Source organism: Charadrius vociferus, unplaced genomic scaffold, assembly GCF_000708025.1.
Source record: "Charadrius vociferus isolate BGI_N301 unplaced genomic scaffold, ASM70802v2 scaffold39, whole genome shotgun sequence".
Taxonomy (NCBI): domain Eukaryota; kingdom Metazoa; phylum Chordata; class Aves; order Charadriiformes; family Charadriidae; genus Charadrius; species Charadrius vociferus.
In genome coordinates, this window is record NW_009650188.1 from 88,953 (window position 1) to 112,514 (window position 23,562).

At 37.1% G+C, this 23,562-nt stretch overlaps 1 protein-coding gene across 1 annotated transcript in view; it reads left to right on the forward strand.

Moving 5' to 3' along the window:
- Positions 1–23,562, forward strand: part of KCNT2 (potassium channel, subfamily T, member 2) — a 154,793-nt gene that overhangs the window by 71,612 nt on the left and 59,619 nt on the right. The window contains exons 9-12 of the mRNA XM_009892872.1: positions 13,475–13,655; positions 15,790–15,954; positions 17,514–17,650; positions 22,195–22,258. Coding sequence (XP_009891174.1) covers positions 13,475–13,655; positions 15,790–15,954; positions 17,514–17,650; positions 22,195–22,258 — 547 coding nt within the window. The remainder of the gene's footprint in view (positions 1–13,474; positions 13,656–15,789; positions 15,955–17,513; positions 17,651–22,194; positions 22,259–23,562) is intronic.

Consider the following 23,562-nt stretch of genomic DNA (forward strand, 5'->3'; position numbering starts at 1 on the left):
ACTCTTTCTAACTTTAAGTTTTCCCGAATGGAGAACAACAGAAAGTTTCCCATTACCTAAATTCCTCACACATGAAGGTGTGTTTTATCAAACATCCAGAGATGCAGAAAACAGATAACCTGTCTGCTTGCTTCATTTTATATACCTAAGGGTTACTGCATTTTAAAACAGCACAACTTTATAATTTAAATAATACGCAGTGCTGTTATTTTCATGGATACTTTCAATTATTATTAAAAATACTAGAGAATGTGCTTATGTTCATTGTTCAGCATCTTGAAAAATTATTTAAAATACCATCTTTAGTTCATAAAAATACACACATCTACTTAAAAAGTAAATAATAGTACAATAATAAAATCCGAAATGGAGGGGATTACATCCTCATTTAAGTTATCATAAAGCTTTTGCATTCACTGATCTATAAATATTCATTTGCAGAATGAACTCCTCACTGTAAATGTAAACATTGTCCAATAGAAGGAGCACAACAGATCTCTGTCTCTGTGTTCCTACATAATTGTAGCATTTCACAGTGGTCTTCATAAAAGCTTCTCAAAATGTCCAAGTTCATCATGTTCCATCTGTCTCCTCTTCATATCTGCAAACCTCTCTCCTTTGTTCTTAGAAAGATTATATAAAGCACAGCAAGCAGCTGCCATGAGAAACAGATATTTCTCATCAGTTTCTAGCCTACATGTCTGGATCTTCTGTTTATTCACCCTTTAGTCTTCCAAATGTATATTCTATTGTTTTTCTCGGGAAGTGCCTAATAAAAGAATCTGTAAGTTCAGTAAACATATGAAAAGCTGTATCTAGTAAATGATATTCCGTGACTAGTTTTTCTTGCTTTGGTTATACATCACATACAAAAATATTGCTATATGGAATAATCACTCTCCAGCTAGACTTGCAGGACTTGCAATGAGAAGGGTAGAATTGGTGAGGTAGATTGTGTTTCAAGGGGGCCTCAGAGCCTGCATTCTGGCTTAGGAAGAGACAGCTTTCTGATTTCAGTTCTCCATGTCTTCTAATGATGAAGATTGTCATTGCTATCATTATACTGTTCAGTCTTTTCAGATAATTGGTCCTGAAAACAAACGTGAATGAAAATTTCTGGGAAAAAGATGAGCTTAATGCAGATGGTGAGGATTGGCTGCAATAGCATATTAAAAGATTGTGAGTGAGATACAAATCAAGGAAGCAGAAATCAGTTGCTTCCATGTCTACAAGTAAAATTCATTTCTGACAGAGCTTGGGTGTAACTGTGCAACAGAGTATGTTTTATGGAAATTTGAGCCGGAAAGGAAAATTTCATCTGTGAGCTTTCCAAAGGACTGCACTCCTCGTTCCTGTGGTTAAGGTGGATAAGACAAGTGGTATCTGCTCTGAGTCACTTTCAAGTTTTAGACCACTCCAGCCTGTGTTTACTATTGGTCAGAGTTTCACCGCAGGATAAACAGTGCAAGAAAGACCATTCTTCCTGAATGTTACTTATCTGTAAATTTCTGAGAAATTAATTGTTGGGTTTGGTGTTATTAATGAGAAAATTTTGCAACTGGAGAAAGGTAATTTGGCTTGTCCTGAAGCAGTTGTTTTAATAGCAGCAATGAGAGCAGCAAAAGAGTTGCACTCAAAATGCAATCAAATGAGAGGCTGTCAAGGAGATATAAAAATGGATAGAAGTGTAAGGAGGGTTCATGATGAGTATCCTTGAGAATCAAATGAAGAGGCAAAATCTGATAAGGATTGGCCACCAGAACAGAAGGAAAACTAGGAGGAAAATTCCAAAATCCTATTCCACAAAAAGCCTATCCTAAAAGGAAGGAACTAGGGATGGAGAAGTTGTCAGGTTTTGAGTCTAAGATAAATCAAAACAAATACCTAACAATAAAATTAAATCCATTTATCATTAAAATATGATATGACTTGAGTTAGGTTGAAAATGAACAAAAATCATTGTATCAGTAACTTATAGGCTATATCATAATTTTGTAACAGTTGTAAGACTGTAAATCATCTAAGACTGATCCTGCCTTGAGTGTTTGTGAAATTGTATTGAATCAATTCGTTTCCTAAACATATATTTAATGCCATTACCTAGCTTATATGGGAATCAAAAATTTAGTAAACTAGATATGTTGCAGACAAACTATCCAAGTAGATTGAAGCTAAGGTGTTTTACCACTACAGATGCACACCAGGAGCTGCATAAACCTAATAAGCTGCCATAAAGGAATATTGGCATCTGTTTTTTTTTCAGGCATTGAAAGATATTACACATTTCAGTAAGATCTGGAAACTCTTACTGTTGGCAGCTTTGGTACAGAATACATGTAAACATTAGAGAGGACACTTCAAGGTCAGGAAACTGCAGTCTTGTTTACAACAAATAAATGTTTGTAATGAGACTGAAGTGTACCTAGGCTGGATGGACACAGAGCTGATTTAGCCTCCATCAGAGAAAGTCTGCTCTTGGACTATAACTAAGTATGCATACTGAATTATTATTACAAGTTATTTTAATGCAGGCAATTTCTTTCAGGGGAGAATATTTCCATGCTGTTTTTGTTTATTCTTTTATGAAAAATCTGCTACTTCTCTCAATAGAAGCAGGACAATGAATTAGAGGAGCCTTTTGCCTAATCCAGTATGGATGTTGGCAATTTTTTTCTGTGTCAATCCTTTCAGAAAATTTATCCATCCAACTTGAGAATTTTTTTGCGCCTTCTTACCATTTCTCTCCATCACTATCGTAAAGAGGAAAGAAACAGGATGTGGGTTTGAATTCACAGTCATAGAGGATGAATATGAAGCTAGATCTTCCATATCTCCAGTAGCAGTCTAACCAATAATGATTACTTTCTTCAAAAAGGAACAAATAATAAAAAAAGATAAAAAGTGGTGCTGCCATAGTAGATGTAACCTGATCTCAGAGTTTTAAATGATTGAGTTTCCATTTCTTTATTACTATTGGCTTCTCTTAGCCAACCTCCTATGATTCAAGATTTTTTTTAAACAAATCTGATGATTAAACTCCAAGTTTAGCATGTTTAAAATCTGTCAAGTACATAATTAACAACTTCTAAAGTGGTAGTGGTACAATACCAGGCTTTTGGAAATTGAATATCGTTTTCCATGAGTTATCTCAAAACAAACTTACGTTCAGACAGATATCCCAACACAGCCCTAGAGCTAGCTTGCATATTTTAGGTTTTCTTCATACTTTTTATTATTTATGCTAAGAGGATAACTGTGGACTGCGTTCTGTCACTAGGAAATGAAATATTTGTATACCTGGTCATAATCAATACCTGTGTCTCCAATTCCTGATTCTACATGCTCGGTTAGGTTCTTACGCACATTTAATAAATGTTTGGATAATGAATCTTTCAATTGTTAATTCAGTTTGATCAAGGGAGTGTGGGTGGTTTGCATAACAACTGTTAAACCCTTAAGAGTGATTCGAAACTATTGGAAGAAACATTAAGCATGTTGTTTGAAAGCATAACATCAGGCATATTAAATTAGAATTTGCATTTGAATTTTCCACCACAGCACATCCAATTTCTGAATATTATAAATAGATTACTTAATTATTCTTCCTGAGAAAGGATAGGTATGTAATGTTACCTAATCCTGTAATGCCCTGCAGGTGAAGAGTATGTGGTGTTTGAAGTACTGACTGCATGATTCTATTTCCTGAATAGTTACTGACTCCTTGTGAGAGCAGTCCAAAACCTCAGACTCCAGAAGGCTCTTAGCTGCAACAGTATTGACACACAGAAGTACCAGTACCATCAAAGCTCTGAGGCAGACTGAAAGCATCCAAAAAGACAGATAGTTCTTTGGACTTACAGACTGAAGTGTGCACAGACCTTTTTATGGAAATACACTGAGCTGAATGCTGCCCACAGTGGGACTCTACTTGTGCAGTCTCAATGACCAGAGTTGTTTTATTGCTGCTCCACTTCTCATTTCACTAAATGCAGCAGCAGGAGTAGAAAGGTTCTCACTAAGTTTCAACAAATATTTATGTACAGTTGGTCATTTCATAATATCCTATTCTGCTTAGCAAGATGTTCTGCAGATTCGGGAAGTCACATGGCTTACCAGTGGAAGTTTATTTTTATAAGTTGAGCTTTTGCAACCATTAGCTGCCTATAACGTGCTGATCTTTGGGGAAGGAAAATACTTATATTAGATACTATGGGTAAGCAATAATGATATCATCAAACACCATCATTTAGAATAAATACACAACTGGAATACAGAAGAAGGTGACCTTTCTAGCTGAAGACAAATTCAGAATTAATTTCTGACATGGTGGGATTGCTGTGTAGTGAAAGAAAGAGTTCTGCACCCCTACCCTCAGCTTGTATTCAAAGTCCCACAGAACCAAAGAGCTTGATTCAAAGCCTGTTAAAATAATCTGAAGCTTTCCCTTCACTGCTGTAATTCTTAAAAAAAAAAAAAAAGGAGAGTGTTGTATGAAAACATATGCTGCTCTCTGAAAAGAAAATATTCTGGAAAAATAGAAAGATTTACATTGGACTGTCTAACGAAGTGGCATTAGAGTTGCAAAAATATCTGAGATATTTGTTATAACCTTAATTTTGTCCTTGCATATTAAGAAGCCACAATGTCCAGCAGTATCTTTTTTTTTGTCCCGTCAGTGAATACATTTCAGCATGATCTACTGCATTTGTAGGATCACTTGTTACCAACTAAGAATAGCATGTGTATTTCTCTACTGACTTACTTTAAAGACAGCCTAACAACCTTCAATAAGGTCTCCCCTCAGGCTCCTTTTCTCCAGGCTAGACAACCCCAGTTCCCTCAGCCAATCCTCCAGACTGTGCTCCAGACCCCTCATCAGCTTCCTTGTCCTTCTCTGGACACACTCCAGCACCTCTATGTCTTTCTTGTAGTGAGGGGCCCAAAACTGAACACAGTACTTGAGGTGGAGCCTTACCAGTGCTGAATACAGGGGGATGATCACTTCCCTAGTCCTGCTCACCACACACTATTCCACATACAGTCCAGGATGCCATTGGCCTTCTTGGCCACCTGGGCACACTTCTGGCTCATATTCAGCTGGCTGTCAGCCAACACCCCCAGGTCCTTTTCTGCTGGGCAGCTTTCCAGCCATTCTTCCCCAAGCTTGTAGCATTGCATGGTGTTGTGACCCAAGTGGAGGACCCAGCACTTGGCCTTGTTGAACTTCATACCACTGGCCTTGGCCCATCGGTCCAGCCTATCCAGATCTCTCTGTGGAGCCATCCTACCCTCATGCAGATTGACACTTCCGCCTAACTTAGTGTCATCTGCAAAGTTACTGAGGGTGCACTCGATCCCCTCATCCAGGTCATTGATAAAGATATTGAAGAAAACTGGCCCCAGTACTGAGCCCTTGGGAACACCACTTGTGACCATCTGCTGACTGGATTTAACTCCCTTCACCACCACTCTCTGGGCACAGCCATCCAGCCTGTTTTTTATCCAGCAAATTGTACACCCACATCCAGGCCATGAGCAGCCAGTTTCTCCAGGAGAATGCTGTGGGAAACAGCGTTGAAGGCTTTACTGAAGTTGAGGCAAACAACATGCACAGATTTTCCCTTATCCACTACTCGGTTCACCTTGTCATGGAAGGAGATCAGGTTTGTCAAGCAGGACCTGCTTTTCATGAACCCATGCTGACTGCGCCTGATCACCTGATTGTCCTGCATGTGCCGTGTAATGACACACAGGATGATCTACTCCATAACCTTCCCAGGCACTGAGGTCAGACTGACAGGCCTGTAGTTCCCTGGATCCTCCTTCCGTCCCTTCTTGTGGATGGGCGGCACTTTTGCTAACCTCCAGTCTACTGGGACCTCCCCAGTTAGCCAGGACTGCTGACAAATGATGGAAAGTGGCTTGGTAAGCACATCCACCAGCTCCGTCAGTACACTCGTGTGGATCCCATCTGGCCCCATAGACTTGCTTGTGTCTAGGTGCTGAAGCAGGTCACTCACTATTTCCCCGTGTATTGAGGTCTTCATTCTGCTCCCTGTCCCTGTGTATTAGCACAGGGGACTGGGCACTCAGGGAATAACTGGTCTTATTGTTAAAGACTCAGGCAAAGAAGGCATTAAATACCTCAGCCTTTTCTTCATCCTTTGTCACTATGTTTCCGCCCCAGGCTACTAAAGGACAGAGATTATCTTTAGTCCTCCTTTTATTGTTAATGTATCTATGGAAACTTTTTTGTTGTCCTTAACAGCAGTAGCCAGGTTAAGTTCTAGCTGGACTTTGGCCCTTCTAATTTCCTTCCTATGTAGCCTCACTACATCTTATTAGTTCTCATGAGTGGCCTGCTTTTTCTTCCAAAGACCATAAATTCTCCTTTTTTCCATGAGTTGCAACCATAGCTCTGCATTCAGCCAGGCCGGTCTTTTTCCCTGACGGTTCATTTTTCAGCACATGGGGATGGCCTGCTCCTGCACCTTCAAGATTTCCTTCTTGAAAAATGTCTATCCTTCTCGGACTCCTTTGCCCTTGAGGACAGCCTCCCAACGGACTTTGTCAACCAGGCTCCTGAAAAGACCAAAGTCTGTCCTCCGGAAGTCCAAGGTAGCAGTGCTGTTGACCCCCGTCCTCGCTTCTCCAAGAACTGAAAACACTATCGTTTTGTGATCACTATGCCCAAGACAGTCTCCAACTGTCCCATTCCCAACAAGTCCTTCTCTGTTTACAAACAAGAGGTCCACAAGGCACCTTCCCTAGTCAGCTTCCTCACCAGCTGTGTCAGCAAGTTATCCTCAACACACTCCAGGAACCTCCTAGACTGTTCCCTCTCTGCTGTATTGTATTCCCAGCAGATATCTGGTAAGTTGAAGTCCCCCACAAGGACAAGGGCTCATGATCTTGAGACTTCTCACGGCTCTTTATAGAATATTTCATCTGCCTCTTCATCCTGGTTGGGTGGTCTATAACAGACTCCCACCATGATATCTGCCTTGTTTGCCCCTTCCCTGATTCTTACCCATAGATACTCAACCCTATTTTCACCATCATTTGGTTCCAGACATTCATAACACTCCCTGACATGCAGGGCTACCCCACTGCCTCTTCTTGCCTGCCTATCCTTCCTGAAGAGCCCATAGCCATTCATTGCAGCACTCCAATTGCACGAGTCATCCCACCATGTTTCTGTGATGGTGACTACATTGTAGTTTTCCTGCTGCACAATAGCTTCCAGCTCCTGCTGTTTGTTGCCCATGCTACATGCATTAGTATACAAGCACTTCAGTTGGGCTATTGATCCCGCCACCTTTTTACTTGGAGAAGCCCTAATTCCTGCCTCACCATTCCCAGGCATGGCAAAGAATTTCTAACTCATCAATGACCCTCACATCTATGCTGTTGCGTGAATCTCTATCCCCTACCTTCAGCAGACCGAGGGACCTCACTAGCATCCCGTCCCATGGACACTGGCACGCCACCCCCAGCTTTATTCCTAAACAGCCTGGTTTCATCCCCTTCCCCCTTTGAATCTAGTTTAAAGCCCTTTCAATGAGCCCTGCCAACTCCTGTGCCAAGAACCTTTTCCCCCTTTCAGACAGATGTACACCGCCAGTTGCCAGCAAGCCTGGTGTCATGTAAACTGACCCATGAGCAAAAAACGCAAAGTCCTGCTACTGACACCAGGCTTGGGGCCAGGTATTGATCTGCTGGCTCTTCCTGTTACTTACCTCATCCTTCCCTGCAGCTGGAATGGTAGAGGAAAACGCTGCTTGTGCTCCTGATCCTTTAAGCAGTCATCCCAGGGCCCATAAGTCTCTCTTGATCACCCTCAGGTTTCTTGTAAATTCATCACTGCCTGTCTGAAAAATCAGTAGTGGGTAGTAATCAGAAGGATGTACCAGGGAGGGAAGTTTTCTCTTTATATCTCTAACCCAGGCCGCAGGGAGGCAGCAGACTTCCTTGAGAAGTGGGTCTGGTCTGCATATTGGGCCTTCAGCTCCCTTCAGGAGGGAGTCACCTATGACGATGACCCGTCTTTTTTTCTTTACTGAGGAGGTTGATGCTGGGTGCAGCTCAGCTTAACCTTGGTGACACCTCCTAACACATTGAATCATCTTCCTTGTGGTTCGGTTCCACTTGCAGAACCTCATACCTGTTTTGCAAAGGTACCTGAGAAGTTGGGGGAGTTACTGAGGAGATATGCCTGCTTCGCCGTGTAGTAACTTGTTGCCGTTGTCCCCTATCCTCTAAATTACCTTGTTGATCTTGGCAGAGAGAGGACACATCTTTGACAAGAAGTGAGCACCTTTGGCCAATTTCAGGCAAAACCTCTATGCATTTATCAGACTTCTAAGAGATATTACATGCTTCCTGGAGTGAGACTGAAGTGTGAACTGTTCTATAGCCACATTTCATTTTGGTGTAAAGAGTGAGGAAGTTTCTTTAAACATCATGGATGAACCCTTCCAAATCTTCATTTCCTTAAGGAGATAATTACAGCCACTATAGTGGTAAAATATATCTCAAATGCCTGCCCATGTGTTTCCTGGAAAGTTAACACAGTCATCTTCTTCTGTATTTCACTGTATTTGAATTTTACTCATAGATATTGATGGTCTATTAACAATTTTGCTGAGCGATAGCTCATTCCAATTTTTCTTTTAAGGAAAAAAAAATTTCTAACAGTAGCATCAGAAAAGTTTAAAATAATACAAACAGCAGTTGGTGGTTCAGAACAATCAAATAATCGTAATTTAATTTGTAAGTTGTTCTTACATCACCATTCTGTGATAGCATATGTGGAAACTTTAAAGAGTTTTGTGTGTGAGAAACTACTGGGAACACGTACTTAATATGCAGAATTACTATATTTCTGAGTTATTTCAGCTGTAACTTCTGTAGTGTATAGGCACTGGTAAACCTGGTAAACCTGGTAAAATTAATCCCCATTGATTTCAACGTATTCATTAGCTAGTCCCTGCAGCTAGCTATTTAAAACACAACGAAGTAATGGTACAAGTTGAAGCTCAAAGTTAAATTCTAAAGAAAACGGTGCTGTTAGTTTCTACTTAATCCTAAAGACACCTAAGCATCTCTAACTTTCGGCTTCAGCCTCCAGTGCATTATTTTAGACCTCGAGAGGTTGTACCTGTAAACAATAATTTTCTCTAAAAGTAAAAATAAAAATGTAGAGCTCAGACATATTTGGGAACAATGACAAATGAAAATGCAAAATGATATAAAAATAGATTATAAATGATTGATTATAAATAAGGAGTAGTTAATGTACAGCACTTGCAAATTGCTATCCAAGGGGTTCTTGTTATGTCCATTTCTATGACATGCTACTGCAGCATGACAAAAATCTTACTTAATCTCAGGGGTTATTTTACTCTACAGTATTTATTTCTGTACTGCATGTGGACATAGGTTATTGACAAACAGTAGTTAGCTTTGGCATGTAAAATACTCAAGCAAACAAAGATTCCTGGAATTAAAAAGAAAACTTCCAGTAAAACAAAGATTGAACTCTGAAAAGTTCAAATGATACCTAAACTAAACATGACTGATCTTCAGGGATTACATGTTACTATCTTTATTTTTTGTTTTTCAAGTGCAATGGTAGTAGAGTGTTTAAAATCACACTTCTATTCTTCATAACTTTGTAATAAATTTTCTGATACTACTTTTGCTTTAGCAGATCCTTGGTTTAGGTTTCTGTGGATTGTTTTAGTAACAGTAAATCTCCTCTCCATTAAACAAATTTTGTTTTAACTGCTGACTTAGATCCACTGTGAAAAGACAGCCTTGCTGAATTTACAGGAAACCTAAAATTGGTATAGAAGGTGCTGAATTCGGCCGTATGTTTTAATTAGGTGTTTTCTGTGTATTTATTATTACAGTGGTTTATTTTCTCCAAAGAACAAATTGGTGTGAGCATTGCCTTTGTGTGAGCATTCCTTTTCTGTTTGAAATCATTATGTTTGTTCAGGGACTACCAAGTAAATCATTGTTTCTTCATGAGATGAAAGAGGAGGAGGAAGCAAACAAGAACAAGGAGATAAAAATACCACCATAAAATATCAAAACAGCCAAAAGATCAAGTCCAAGTTACTACGTATTTCATTATGTCAGGAAATACGAGAAAACAGACAAGAACTTACGCTGTCTGTATTGGTACATGCAGTATTTATGTATCTTTTAAAAACAATGCATAACACTGTCCTGCCCAAACCGTGACACACTTAATTTACAAGCAAAAAGAAGCTGATACTACTAGTCTTATAAAGAATTAGGTTATATTAAAAGGAGTCAATAAGTTGGGGGGAATGGAGTAACTATTGCATGTGGACTTGGCTTCACAGACAGTCAATAACTTCCCACTGCACTCTATGCAGTGTAATTAGGTAGCCCAAATAGATAGAAGCATGCTGTAGATGCTGGGTAATGTTTCTTTAGAGGCACTGGTGGTGAGATTGAAGTATAATATTCTTAAGGGAGAAGTAAAAGAGGTAATACTACATTTGGTAATGAGACTCCCATAAGTTATCCTCTGAAAGTCAGTTTTTTCTGCAGTTTTGTGATCCCTGGCTCTACTAAAAACAAAAGGCAGAAGAGCAAAACACCAGGAAAGTTAAGACTTGGTAACCTAATTTTGAATTTTTCACTCCGTTGTTTTCAGGGTTAGGGCTTCAAGTACAATTTCATGGAATTGCAAGTGAGGTGCAAGTAATTTTTGAGGAAAGAAATTAATGTGTTCAACAAGTTGTTCAAAGAGCTGAATTTCTGCTTCAGCAAAGAAAAAATAGCTCCTGTGTCTTACTGACTTTAATATTGTTAACTAAATGTGAGAAGCTCTGGCTCATGCCCACTGAGTTCAACGAGAAACAGCTTGAATCCACAACATTTTGGATCAGGCACAAAATTATTTTGGTGGCTTCAAGGAATAGGAATATATAGGACTATAAGAGAGTATAGCTGATAAAATGAAATCTTATTCTCACTAAATTCAGTGGGAATTTTACTGTTAACTTAGAAAAGGATGAAATGGTTCATGATATATTAACTTATTTCAGTTTAGCTAAAGGGGGGACTGGCTACGGAGAGCTCATGAAAAATAATAACAATAAAGACAATATCAAGGCTTGAGTTTTCCTACGAGCGAGCTATTAATTTTTTTTTTTTTAAAGTTTTACAAAAATAGCAAAAAGTGAAGAAACAATTTTCATTCCTTGAAAATGTAAAAAAACCCCAAGGGTATCCAATTTTTTTTTTTACATTTTAATCCATCCTATCAGATACAAAGTGTAAAAAAACCCTTTTGCATATACAAACACCAAGCAGTTTCACAGTCACCAGCATCAGAAAAATTAAATTTCTGCCAATGATAGGATCACGCATTATGCTTAAGTATAAACCCATCTGCAGATATTTAACACACTTAGTGGAGAGGTGTATTAGTCCTGTTCTGTGGGAGCCATATCACTGGCTCTGTGTAATTGCTGCTTTCCTGGCCCTTACGACCTTAATTCCTGAAATCAAGATTATGTATTTTAGAGATGTACCCACAAAAGACAACTACAGAGAAGAAAATGCACCAATGTGATCAGGAATAATAACAATGAAGTATTAAAAATCCATCACCATTCTGCTTTTAAAATTACGTATAACTTATGTGAATAATGATATTAAAATAGCTTCTTTTTCTGTACTTCGATGCCTCTGCAGTATACTCCATTATTTCAAATTAACATTGGAAAAGGATTTAGCTGAAAAACTTCCTTGTCTGAGACCAAAAGAAAGCTTCATTAGCATAATTCCGTACAGTCCTTCTGTTAATATTTTCAGGGACAAAAATATAATTATCCTTTCTGTCAAAAAAAGAAAAAAGAAAAAAAAAAGCCAAAATGGGACCATAGTGAAATTATGAAGATCTAGATTACAACTGAAGTGAAAAATGTAGGACAAATTGGATAGGAATATAAAAGTATCAGCTCTGACTGAAGTATGAAACTTATGCAAACAACAGGGAAAAAAACCTGCCCTTTTTAGAACATTTTGAGATGTGTGAAAACTACAAATGTTAGAACTGTGAAGAGGAAACTGGGAATTTGATCCATATGTTCTGGAAATGCCACTGCCCACAGCTAAATTATTTTTGGAGAACAGAACAGAGAACAGAAGAACAACTGCTAAAGCTGTTATAAACACAGGGTCTCCCTGGTGATGCAAAGATCTTACCATGGCAGATACTAATGACTGACTATTACCATCTGGATACCACATATGAAGAAATCATCTTTGGTATGTTCTAGAATAATTACCAAGGAATATGATATTATTTATCAATTATCTCTCTAATTCTCTGAGGAGAAATCATTCTGCTAACTCAAAGGAAAAAAAGCACTCTTCAGTGTGGTTCACATGCTGCTTTTCTTCATATAGGTGAATAGAATCTAAAAGCCTGCACTGATCTAAGTAATTCTACTGTATTAGGGAAGATCATATTTTAAGCTTGGGAAGCTCTTTGTCATGCTATATTTTTTCAAAGCGAAATATTTTTAAAATCTGCAACATAAGAAATAGCAGTAAGACCTGTGCACAGATTCTGCTACTGCTTCTCAAGATCAAAATCACATCATGCTGATTGCAAGAGAAATAATTACCAGTTAACTTGGGCTACCATTTACTTGTTCACAGGAATGTGTGGCTGGAAGGAAAGAACTTAATTTGTTCTGCTGTCAAAGACAACCAAGCCTTATATTTCCGGTCTGTACTTTTAGCAAGCAGATTCTTCATACCAGTTGGCATCTTCCACTTTCTACCTGAAGGCTGACCCTGGACACTTGTTCCTCTGACAATTCGATAGCCTGCAATTCTCACATCGAGTTTATTCTAGGCAGTCTGTATTCATTTATACCAGCATTATCCTTCTAGTATGCAACATATACTCTCATAACTAGTTCATGCTAGTAAGTCTTGCAACAGAAAGGGACAGAGACCAACATAGAGAGTAATAGATTTAAAGAAAGCAGTATGTACATTTTCATACCAGCAAACTCTCCCTGAGAAAGATAAAAGATGTTTATAAAAAATTCTGAATGGTGGCAACTATATACCATCTGTTTTGTTCTGGTTTAGAAAGGAATTGCATGAATCTATGATGTTCTATATACCACCTCTCCCTCACAACAGCCACTAAGCAAAACCTAGCAACAAAGTTGTGACTATCATAGTGAAATTATAAAAAAATGAGTTTCTTTTATTAAAAATGACATTTGAAAATTTTATTAACACACCTGTTTTGATACTAATTTTTACTCTTCTCTGAAAAAAATGTCTTTGCTAAGCAATTTATTAATTCTGAAAAAAAATAGTTCTCTGCACATATAATCATCGAACTTGAACTGACCCTAAGTACAGTTTTTATTTTTCGTGTCTTTATTCATTCTTTTCTACGTAGTATTTGTGGAATTCAGCATCTGGAACGAGCAGGAAACAGGTTGACTCTCTTTGACTCCCTTTATTTCTGCATAGTGACATTTTCCACTGTGGGCTTTGGGGATGTTACACCCAAGATATGGCCTTCAAAGCTGCTTGTTGTCATTATGATCTGTGTTGCTCTTGTGGTGTTGCCCATACAGGTAAATGTGAATTTTTCTTCTCTTTAGAATTGTTTTTAAAACAAAAGAATAATAACTGAAATAATGTATTGTTACTATTATTATTGCACATAAAATGTCAGAAAAAATAACCATCTTCTAAATCTCTTAGTCTTTTTTTTTTTTTCTTCCTTCTCCTATAGTCTAGATTTATACTAAAAAGCAGAACACTAATAACAGTTTTCAAGTGCTGGTGAAAACTTTCTGTTCCTGTCATGTACCACAGAGCCCTTCCTTTGTCCTGAGATAAGGGCTTGTTATTAACAGAGCAATTTAAAAAACAACAACAGTAGCCAGCACTTTCTTTATGAATACAGCATTTCCTCTGCAGGCTCTCACTATTTCTAATCTTGGTTGTCTCTACTTCCTCTCTTACTCTTACAGCTCAGTGCTAACTTGAAAAAACTCTCATTAAATCTGCAACTCAAGCAAATTGGGTTCACAGCTGTGTATGTCAGTACACACACACACACAGAGCCAGCAGCACAGTTAGGAATTTTTGATGCCTACCTAAGTTTAGGACTTCTAACAGTTTCAACAGGAAAAGGCTTGTTTATGAAAATGCAAGTATTTCAAGGAGTCAATCAGCTTCATTAAATTTGTACCAAACATTTCCCAGCTCACTAGGTGAGACTTGACAGAAACCCTGAGATTGCATGGGAAGCCTTGCCAAGATGTTAACTGTTCCACACTTGGTGGTCACCCAGACCTCGTACCACAAAAAGGGGATATGGGGAGGCATTGTGCATGCTCATAAAAGCTTATAGTAGACCTGCTAGACCATGAAGCTTCGAAGTTTCTCTCACACAGCCATAGTTTCCAGACTTGGCTTCACTGAGAGCAGACAGCATAGACATCCTGGGAGGTTGGAAGGTCAAGCTTTCAGCATTAGTTTTCTTGCAATTATTTGAACATTTTAATTATACCTAAATATTGAATGTCTGCATACGCAGACATGTACGTTAACACAGTTATACTCCAACTCAGTGGAAATTTAGTAAAATATATATTCTATTGAAAATTAAATATGTTTTGTTTAAGAAATATGCAATTTCCTAGAAAATAGAAATTTCATCTTTCAGGTAGTTCTGATATACACTTCAGGCATAAAAGCTCTGCCTCACCAGTAAATAATCTGGAATCTATAGACCTGTCACATAAATTTTAATCTATTTTATACCTTTCTAGTGATAATAGGGCTTCATATAGTTTTCTATACACAGAATGTGTGAGGCATTCTCTTCTGAGCTTTTGTCCTGCTATGATATGAAGTCAGTTATTATTCATGTTTCAGTCTCTCCATCAGTTGAATGTTGATCAACTGTGAATCAGATGAAAAATTGTGGATGAAAAAGCAGCTACCACACAGTTAAATAGTATGAAATGCATATTACTTACAAGAAGCTTTGAAATGGTGTTTGTATGTTTTATCACAGATTGTTAACAATGCCACTCATTGTTACAGTATTCTCTTTAATCTAAAGGATTCAGACTAGTAGAGCTATGTTTACTATTAGCCTGCATATATTCTTCAGCTGGCAAAGGCAAATTTGCTGTATTAACAGCTGCTTTGTATTTAAGTTGTATCTAAATTTATAAGACAGATAAGAGTTTATACAGAAGGTCACCTTCAGAGCATTATAAAACCTCTGAGAAGAGTTATTGCCCAAACTAAGTAAAATGAGGCTTTTATGTGAGTATCTACACTCACAGTATACACTTAAGTGTGTGAAAATGTAACCTTTCATTTGAGCATTTCTGTCACAAGGCACTGGAAAAAGAGACTTCAGAGGTATAAAATACATAAAGGAAATAAGGTGCATCCTTCATTCTTTTCTAAAATATTGAGATTTACTCTGATCTCATTATATTTTAATGGATCTAGCCCGCTATTTGTGTGTGTTAGAGACTGGCTTTACTGCCATGTATTTCAATCACCCTATTACTCATCTCACCCACTTCCTAGAGAACTTTTTACAAAGAAAAAGACATTGTGGGCTAAGGGCATCTTTTCATAGATGCCCTTAGAAGAACAATGCAACATTGTTAAGTCATGATACAGTTGTACTGCACATCTGCTTGTCTGTATTTCAGTGACAATTGGCATCTCTTGCAGTTTGAACAGCTGGCATATTTGTGGATGGAGAGGCAAAAGTCTGGTGGTAACTACAGTCGACACAGAGCTCAGACGGAAAAACATGTTGTGCTGTGTGTTAGCTCTCTGAAGATTGACTTACTTATGGATTTCTTAAATGAATTCTATGCTCACCCCAGATTGCAGGTACTTACGGTGAAAAAAAAGAAAATAAACTCAAAACACTGATTTTTTGCAGTCTTCTGAAATGATCTTTAATTTGCAAAACTGAATTAGGGTATAGGTGACTGATTGGAAATCTATAATTGCAATAAGAAGCTGAGATACAGTATGGAGACATTAATTTTAAATTGAGGTAAAGAGACTAAATAGAGTTACTGTCTTGCTGAATTATTCCAGTCCTTTTAGAAACAGATATGTCTATTCAAATTCCTTATATTCTACCCCAAAATAGAAAATAAATAAAAACTACTCAAATTATTTTTTCCTGTTGTTTTGGGATAGGATCCAAAACTCCTCACAAGTCAAAGGGTCTTTTGGTTTTTGCATTTTGCTTTTTTGCCAGTGTTAGGAATATTAGATCCTTCTGGAATTGTTGAAAGTGAGAAATAAATAGACATACTTTAAAGGACAAAGACATTGAAAGATTACACACACGGGATTTTCTTAGTGTACACATATTCCCTAGCTAATGCAAACAGGTATCATATGACTTGTTTTGATCATATAAAAGCTTATTTAGATGAGATAGCAACTTGGATTCATTATCATTAACTTTGCTACAAACCATTTATTTTACTAAATCTTCTCTATGTCTTTTACTAAGTTACCTGTGGTACCATGCTTCATTAACTAGCGCAAAAAAACCCACAAAAATACAACCCTCAAATTGCTGAGCAGCAATTTGAAAAATCCCAAATCCAAAATATTCCCCAAAATAATTAGCTAGTAAGAGGCATAAGCAAATGCACAAAGAAATCCAGTTCTTTATAGATGCAAACACAAATTGAAATCCAAAATTTAGTTAACTAGCCTGAAGAATGAGTTAAGATCTGTGATACACTGGTGACAAAGAAGAAAAGTCCTATTACTACTTATGTAGCCTAAAAGAGCTTATATGTGTTCCCTTCACAGTTGAAATGGGAAGCTGGAGGATATAGATGATGCACTGGATCCAAGGCACTATGCTTTCTGCAAAAGTTTGTGTGTGCTAGGGAACACTTCTATGACAAGCTAATCCTGAGCTCTGTCTCTCCTCTCACATTCCATTTATCTCTCCTTGACATATGTACAAACATGTATACTTCAGAACAACCTTACTTTTCCTAACAAGGACTGTCTGTAGCACAGGAAACAGAGTTTGCATCTTCCCACTAATGTAGACGAAAAAATCTGGGGGAAGACAATTCCGTTTTGATTGTTGAAACTTCCTACATTTTCCAGCTAGAATGACAGAAATATAAATTGTCTCTCAAAAAATTTATGCTCACGTGGAATAGAAATGTTTCTAAATGGACTTTACTTGCCACCCTGGAGTCTTCTGTGAGCAGTTAACAACTGTCCAGCCGTTTTTATTAAAGAATTAAATATTTTAAACACACATATTCAAATAACTTTTTTCAATGATATTTGAGAATTGCCAGACACTTTTTTGACATCCTGAGTCTCTGTTGACTCATTCTCTAGCAACAATAAATGGTAACATAAAAAATTAACATGACTATTCCCCCTTATGTTTTTGACAGGACTATTATGTCGTTATTTTGTGTCCTACTGAGATGGATGCACAGGTCCGAAGGGTGTTACAAATCCCAATGTGGTCCCAAAGAGTTATCTATCTGCAAGGCTCAGCACTAAAAGATCAAGACCTGTTGAGAGCTAAGTAGGCAAACAGTTTTTTTACTTTTGTTTCACTTATAATGTTTGATAAATAAGTTTGGCAAACAACAAAAGCTGTGCTAGAATGAAAGCATGTGCATTTAGAAAGCAAGGCTCTTTATTAGAATTTTTCTTACTATCTGAAATTCCTTAGGGAACAAGTATTTGTAAGCTCTTTCATGTGACAAATTTTTCTTCACTGTCTTTTCTGCCTCAATTTTTAAAGGTATTGAAACAGAGTGTCTGTGATATCTTCTGAAAAAGCAGCACAGAAAATTCCAAAACTGACAGTAATGCTAGAATTTGTTTCTGTTCATTGAGCAAAGATGGTAAATTTGATGGTAGTTCTCCTGACCAACTGAAGGGGAAAAAAAGTAAACAAAAATATTTATCACCCTTTGAACCCATTGCACAGTTTTGTTTTCTTCCTAAGTTCAGCCTGGTAGTATAAACAACTAGTTTATACTGTACCTCCATATACTCTTCTTTCAGTGCTTTTCTCTTGCCACATACTTCACCACTTCCAAAAAATCCTCTCTGCTAGTTAATAGTGAATGACATTAATCAAAATACATCAGTCAAACACAGTTCCTCAATCCCTCCCACCATTGCTCAATCACTTGAAGGTGTGAAGGAATTCACAGTGGAATTCATGTAGGAGTATTGTCTCCTTAAACTCTCCAAAAAGAGAGAAAGGTGCTTCTTAGCAAATAACTGATTTAACTTATCTGCATTGCTCTTTATAAGAACTTATTCAGCAACTAATATAGATATCTAAAATTAAGACAATACCTGTCTGAGTATTTGTGTCATTCAGCCTTCTTTATCTCAGGGCAGTTATTTCCAAGAATCCAATCTGCGAGGAGTCTAGTAAGCAGTGTTACCTTCTCTGCCACTGAAAAAACCAGCTACTTCCATATCTGTTTTAAATGTGAAAACACAGTAAAGCCTTTTTCAGGATTAAGAATTTTCTTTTAGAGAGAGGTTAATTTTTTTGCTTTCTTGCTGATTTCAAGAAGGAATTCATGTGGCAATTTAGCTGGCATTTGTTCTACACATTAGGAGAAGAAAAATTAGGCTGTTCCCTAAAGATAATCTTGAATTTCACTTATAATAACGTAGAGGTAGTCAACTGTGGAAATGTGCTTTTTCCAGCAGAACATGTAATTGAATGTACCTGTCATAGAATAATTTTCAACGTCTCCTGAGGGAAGAAGCGTAGTGGGAATTTAATAGAACATTTAATATGAAATATAACCCAGTACCTAAGATGTTTGCTGTATTTCTTGTTAATGAGAACTTAATGTACTGAGAAAATAACAAGGCACATGGTAAACTTCTAATAAATAAAGTAAAGGTTACCAACAACAACAACAAAATAATGAAGTGTCTCGTTATCAAAATTTGTACATATATGTGAAATGCAATGTCAAAATAACTTGATAAAGGTCATGCCAAAAAGTAAAGGAGTAGCAAAAGTTGGCTGACTGCATAAGTAGTAAATAGTCAGTTAACTAAAGACTGTGTTTTTCTTTATATGCCCTAGTACACAATTTGACTTTACAAAAGTGATGTTCATTCTTGCTTCCTGCCTTTGAGATCTTCACTTTGCAAATTTTTTGTGTTCTCTGAATAACACTCATGTGGCCCAGATTTAACAAAAAAAACCCCAAAAAAACCCAACAGAACGAATTCCATCATGAGGTATCACACTGGTACTTATATTCTTATCAGCATGACTGGAAACTTTACAGCTGCTTTAGCATTTGAAACAAAGTAACTGATGAAAACAGCTCTCATTCTCCATGCAGACTAGCACTAGAAAGTGAATAACACTACCATGCACGATTTCTTTCCCCTGCAGCTTTCTCCCATGTTCTGTCAATGACCTCAAATATTTTCTCTCTCTCCTTCCACTTTCTTTAGTGAACCATCACAAATCTTAATCATCTTCATGTTCACTCTTTTTCTTTACTTTATACTTTCTTTTTTCACAAATTTCTCTTCAATATATAAAGTCCTTTTAATTTCTGCTATCCTCAAGCAGTGGAACTATTGGGTTCTTTTATCTCAGATTCAGTTTTCTGGCACGTAAAAATGGTGTAACTGACAAAGCTTTTTTTCAGTTGTTAGGACATTAATAACACTCCTCTCATAAGGATACTCTGGTTTCTAATAAGTGTTTTAACACAGATGCTGTTAGTGTTTCTGTTGCTAAATTCATGGCATTCAAAGATGGTAATGTCAGGTTATTATCCTTGTCATCTGTGGCTGAAGTGATTCAAGAAGTTACAAAAAAACATTGCGGGAAAAGGTAATTTTCACATGAGATTTCATTTCCTTATGAAATCATCTATATATACTGTCAATCCCAGTTATCACATCAGCTTTCATCGAAATCTCATCTAATTTTATTGAATTTTCTTTCTTATAACTTTGTTAAAGACCTTATCTTCCCAATTCTTCTCCCATGCTTAGCTGAAACTGCTCATGCAGCTCCCATGATTTCTTCCTAATCAGAGCTTAGAAGTGGCATCCTGTCCTCACTTCTTCTCTACATTAGACATATTTGACATTGCTTTTTTGGATATATTGATTTGCCTTTGTTACAATGATTTTTTCATTTCAAGTACTTTAATCTTTTGAGGCTTCCCCTGTTTTCCTACTGCTAGATGCCTGTGGGGAATCTACAATGACATGACTTTCTCCTTCTCTTTTCTTTGTACTTTCTGTGAATGATCTCACACAAAACACACAAATTTAATCACTATTTCTATAGGGAAAAACTAAAAGGTTGGCCAAGCTATCTGACATCTCATTATGGATATCTATGCATCAGCTTTAGTTTAGTTGCACACCGTTGTAAATAGATCATAATTTTTCCTACCAAAATAAAACCAGTATCCTACTGTGGATCATAAGATTGGAATCATATTGTAGAGCATCCTGACCCTGCATCTTGGAAGTGTTTTCTCACACAAGCTCTCATTTTTGCCTCACTTAAAAACTATATTTATGTTCTTGACACATATCATCCCAACTCCCTGAACGCTTGTTTCAGAACACTCTGGAAATACTATTTATGTAGTACATCACTTTGCCTCACTGCAGTCCTTCCCCGGCTTACCCTTCTTTATTGCATCAAGGAGTTACCCCTTAATTCTCCCTTAGCCTGCAACTCCTAGTTCTTACTGAGAGGTAACCTGATAAATCTGTAATGCTATTCTCACACATACAACAGGTTAACATACAAGTCCCATTGTAATTTCACCCATGCTGTCCCTTCAATCTAGGATGAATTTCTCAGAAACATCTGTAAAGTAATCCCAGTATTCTCTATCACATCCTCTCTTCAGTTGGTTCTCTGCTCTGATATCTAGTGAGACCACTTTCTACCATGATAATTTTTATATTCATGTATTGTCACACCGTTTCTTCCTGTTTCCCATGTTTGCATATACTTTTGTTGTCCTTTGTCATGTCACTTCGAGCTTATACAGCACGGACTGTATTTTTGTTCTGTGTTTGTACAGTACCTAAAAAGAATGGGCTCTCAGTCTAAGCCTGGTCCCAATGGCCTAAACTATTACTAACAACCACCAATTCCATTTTCCAGCAGCAGAGAAAACAAAGATTTAGGAATCTCAGGTCCTATTGTAGACTCCAGAATAGAGTTGCTGTAATGAGTGGTGAATTGCCTGTTCATTTTCCCCAGCTTCTGTCTCACTTTTCCGCTTCCCAGGAAACCCATTCTGATCATCCTGTTTTGCTTTGTCCAGAAAGTCCTGTCTTCCCAAGGTGGTCAACCAGGTCCCTATTTCTTTACTTCCATGCACCAATAAGTGAAGTAGGATTCACTAGAGAAGGATATCAATGTCTGAGACAAGAGAGGAAAAGCAAAATTTGATGAAATCTTCAGTCAGACAGTTTTTCTCTGCACGTCCACCACCACCCTTTTTATAACATGACCAGTTGTACCCACTAGAGAACAATTAGGCATTAAAAGTTTTCAAGGAGACCATGAGCTGAAAATAGGTAATTCATTTAATGCATACATACACAGAAATGTTTGTTATTTAACCCAAATGCATTATTCTACTATATCTACCCATTTTTCTGCATTCACTAGGCAAGACAAGTAATATATTAAGTTACCTGCCCCGTGTCATTCATTCTTCTCAATAGTAACTTGTACATACCATACCCTTACACACTATGCAGACTGGTGGTATTTATTCACCCTTTATACTCATGGCAGATAAGTATTTATTTTGCAAATTAAGTGTCTTTGAGGCCACTCTGCTTTTATTACTTTGGCACAGCTTCTACTGGCACCAGGGAAAGAAAGTTTCTCAGAACCTGGTCAAGAATTACTGGAACACTATAAGTTAGTACACAAGCTGACTGCTGCTGACATTCAGATAACGCATAAGAATAGATAGACTAAACTTTCTCTGTTTCTATAAGCATACAAGACTACAAAGTGTGAAACACAAGTCCACATATGTATTTTGTTGGTATGTAACTGGCTTGTCTCTCCTCTTCTAGAATGGATGATGCTGAAGCTTGTTTCATTCTGAGTAGCCGCTGTGAGGTGGACCGGACAGCAGCTGTAAGTTTTGAAGAAATAACTAAGAATGAATGTGCATGCTGTTTATACTGTTACTGCCCTTATTCCCTCTCTGGGACTGAGACTTCTGTGAACAGAAGATGAAAATTAGCTGATTTACACAGAGATTTTACATTTAGGATGAACTTCTTGTCTCAGTTAATATAGTGAAAAGGGTTCTACTGGATTCTATAAGGCCAGGATTACACAAATTCATGAAATATGATCTAATGGCTCATTTCACATAACATATCTACTTCTGCTTTTTTAGAAAATAAATGACATGACCTACCTACCAAAGAAGTTAGGACTTTACAGCACATTTTAGTTATACATTGAACATTTTCTTTAAAAAATGTAAGAATTTACACATTCTTACAGGACTAAAAACAATTTTAAAAATACCGTAGGAATACAGTACTTTCAAAAAACAATTTTCATACTGAATAAAGTAAAGTTTTATGAGTTCTTTCCTGTTTTATGGAACAATGGCAGAATACCATATAAGCACTATCATGGTACCATATAGATATATTGATATTAGTCATTAATCACTTCAGAGGATTGTACTCTGTCAAAAAAGTTTTATTCAAGTTACCTTGACTAATATCAGTATTTGCTCTAGGTTTCCAATTCAAAAAGTAATATTTATTAAATCAGAAAGGAAATATATATATCAACTGACTGGTATTTCCATTCAGATCTACTGAAGTATTGAAAGTTTACTACTAACAAAGTAAAGATTGAATTAAACTTTAAAAATTAATTTGTGACTAATACCAAATAATTTATATATCTGAGAGTATTTGACAATCTTTCATATTGGCCAACTTTAAATGTGAAAAACGGCAAGATTCTTCAACTAAGTTACTATGGTTTTGCCAGTGCTACTAATTATTTGTAGTCAGGTAAGTTACTGTCCACAAAGGAAGACTGTTAATACAAGCCTCTACTCAGCGTATCTGTGATAAAAGAATAAAATTACTTTAATGTGAACTAGAACTCTTCAAACTAATGAAATTACCTGCTGATCACAAATATCCAGGAAAAAAAATTCCCCTGAGGAAGTGTTTATGAACACAACTTTAAATTTTTCACCATGAGCTGCATGCTAAATTATCGCACCCTTGACTCTATTCAGGTCGATCTTGAACTCCAAAGGAAGATTAGAATAAGTCTGAATATTCACTGGGTTAAATTAAGATGCTTACAAATTGCCTAACAAGATCAAAATAGTGTTTATAATTTGGTAATAAAGTTGTAAGCTACCTCAATTTAAAAATACTGGTTTGCTGCTACATTATAAG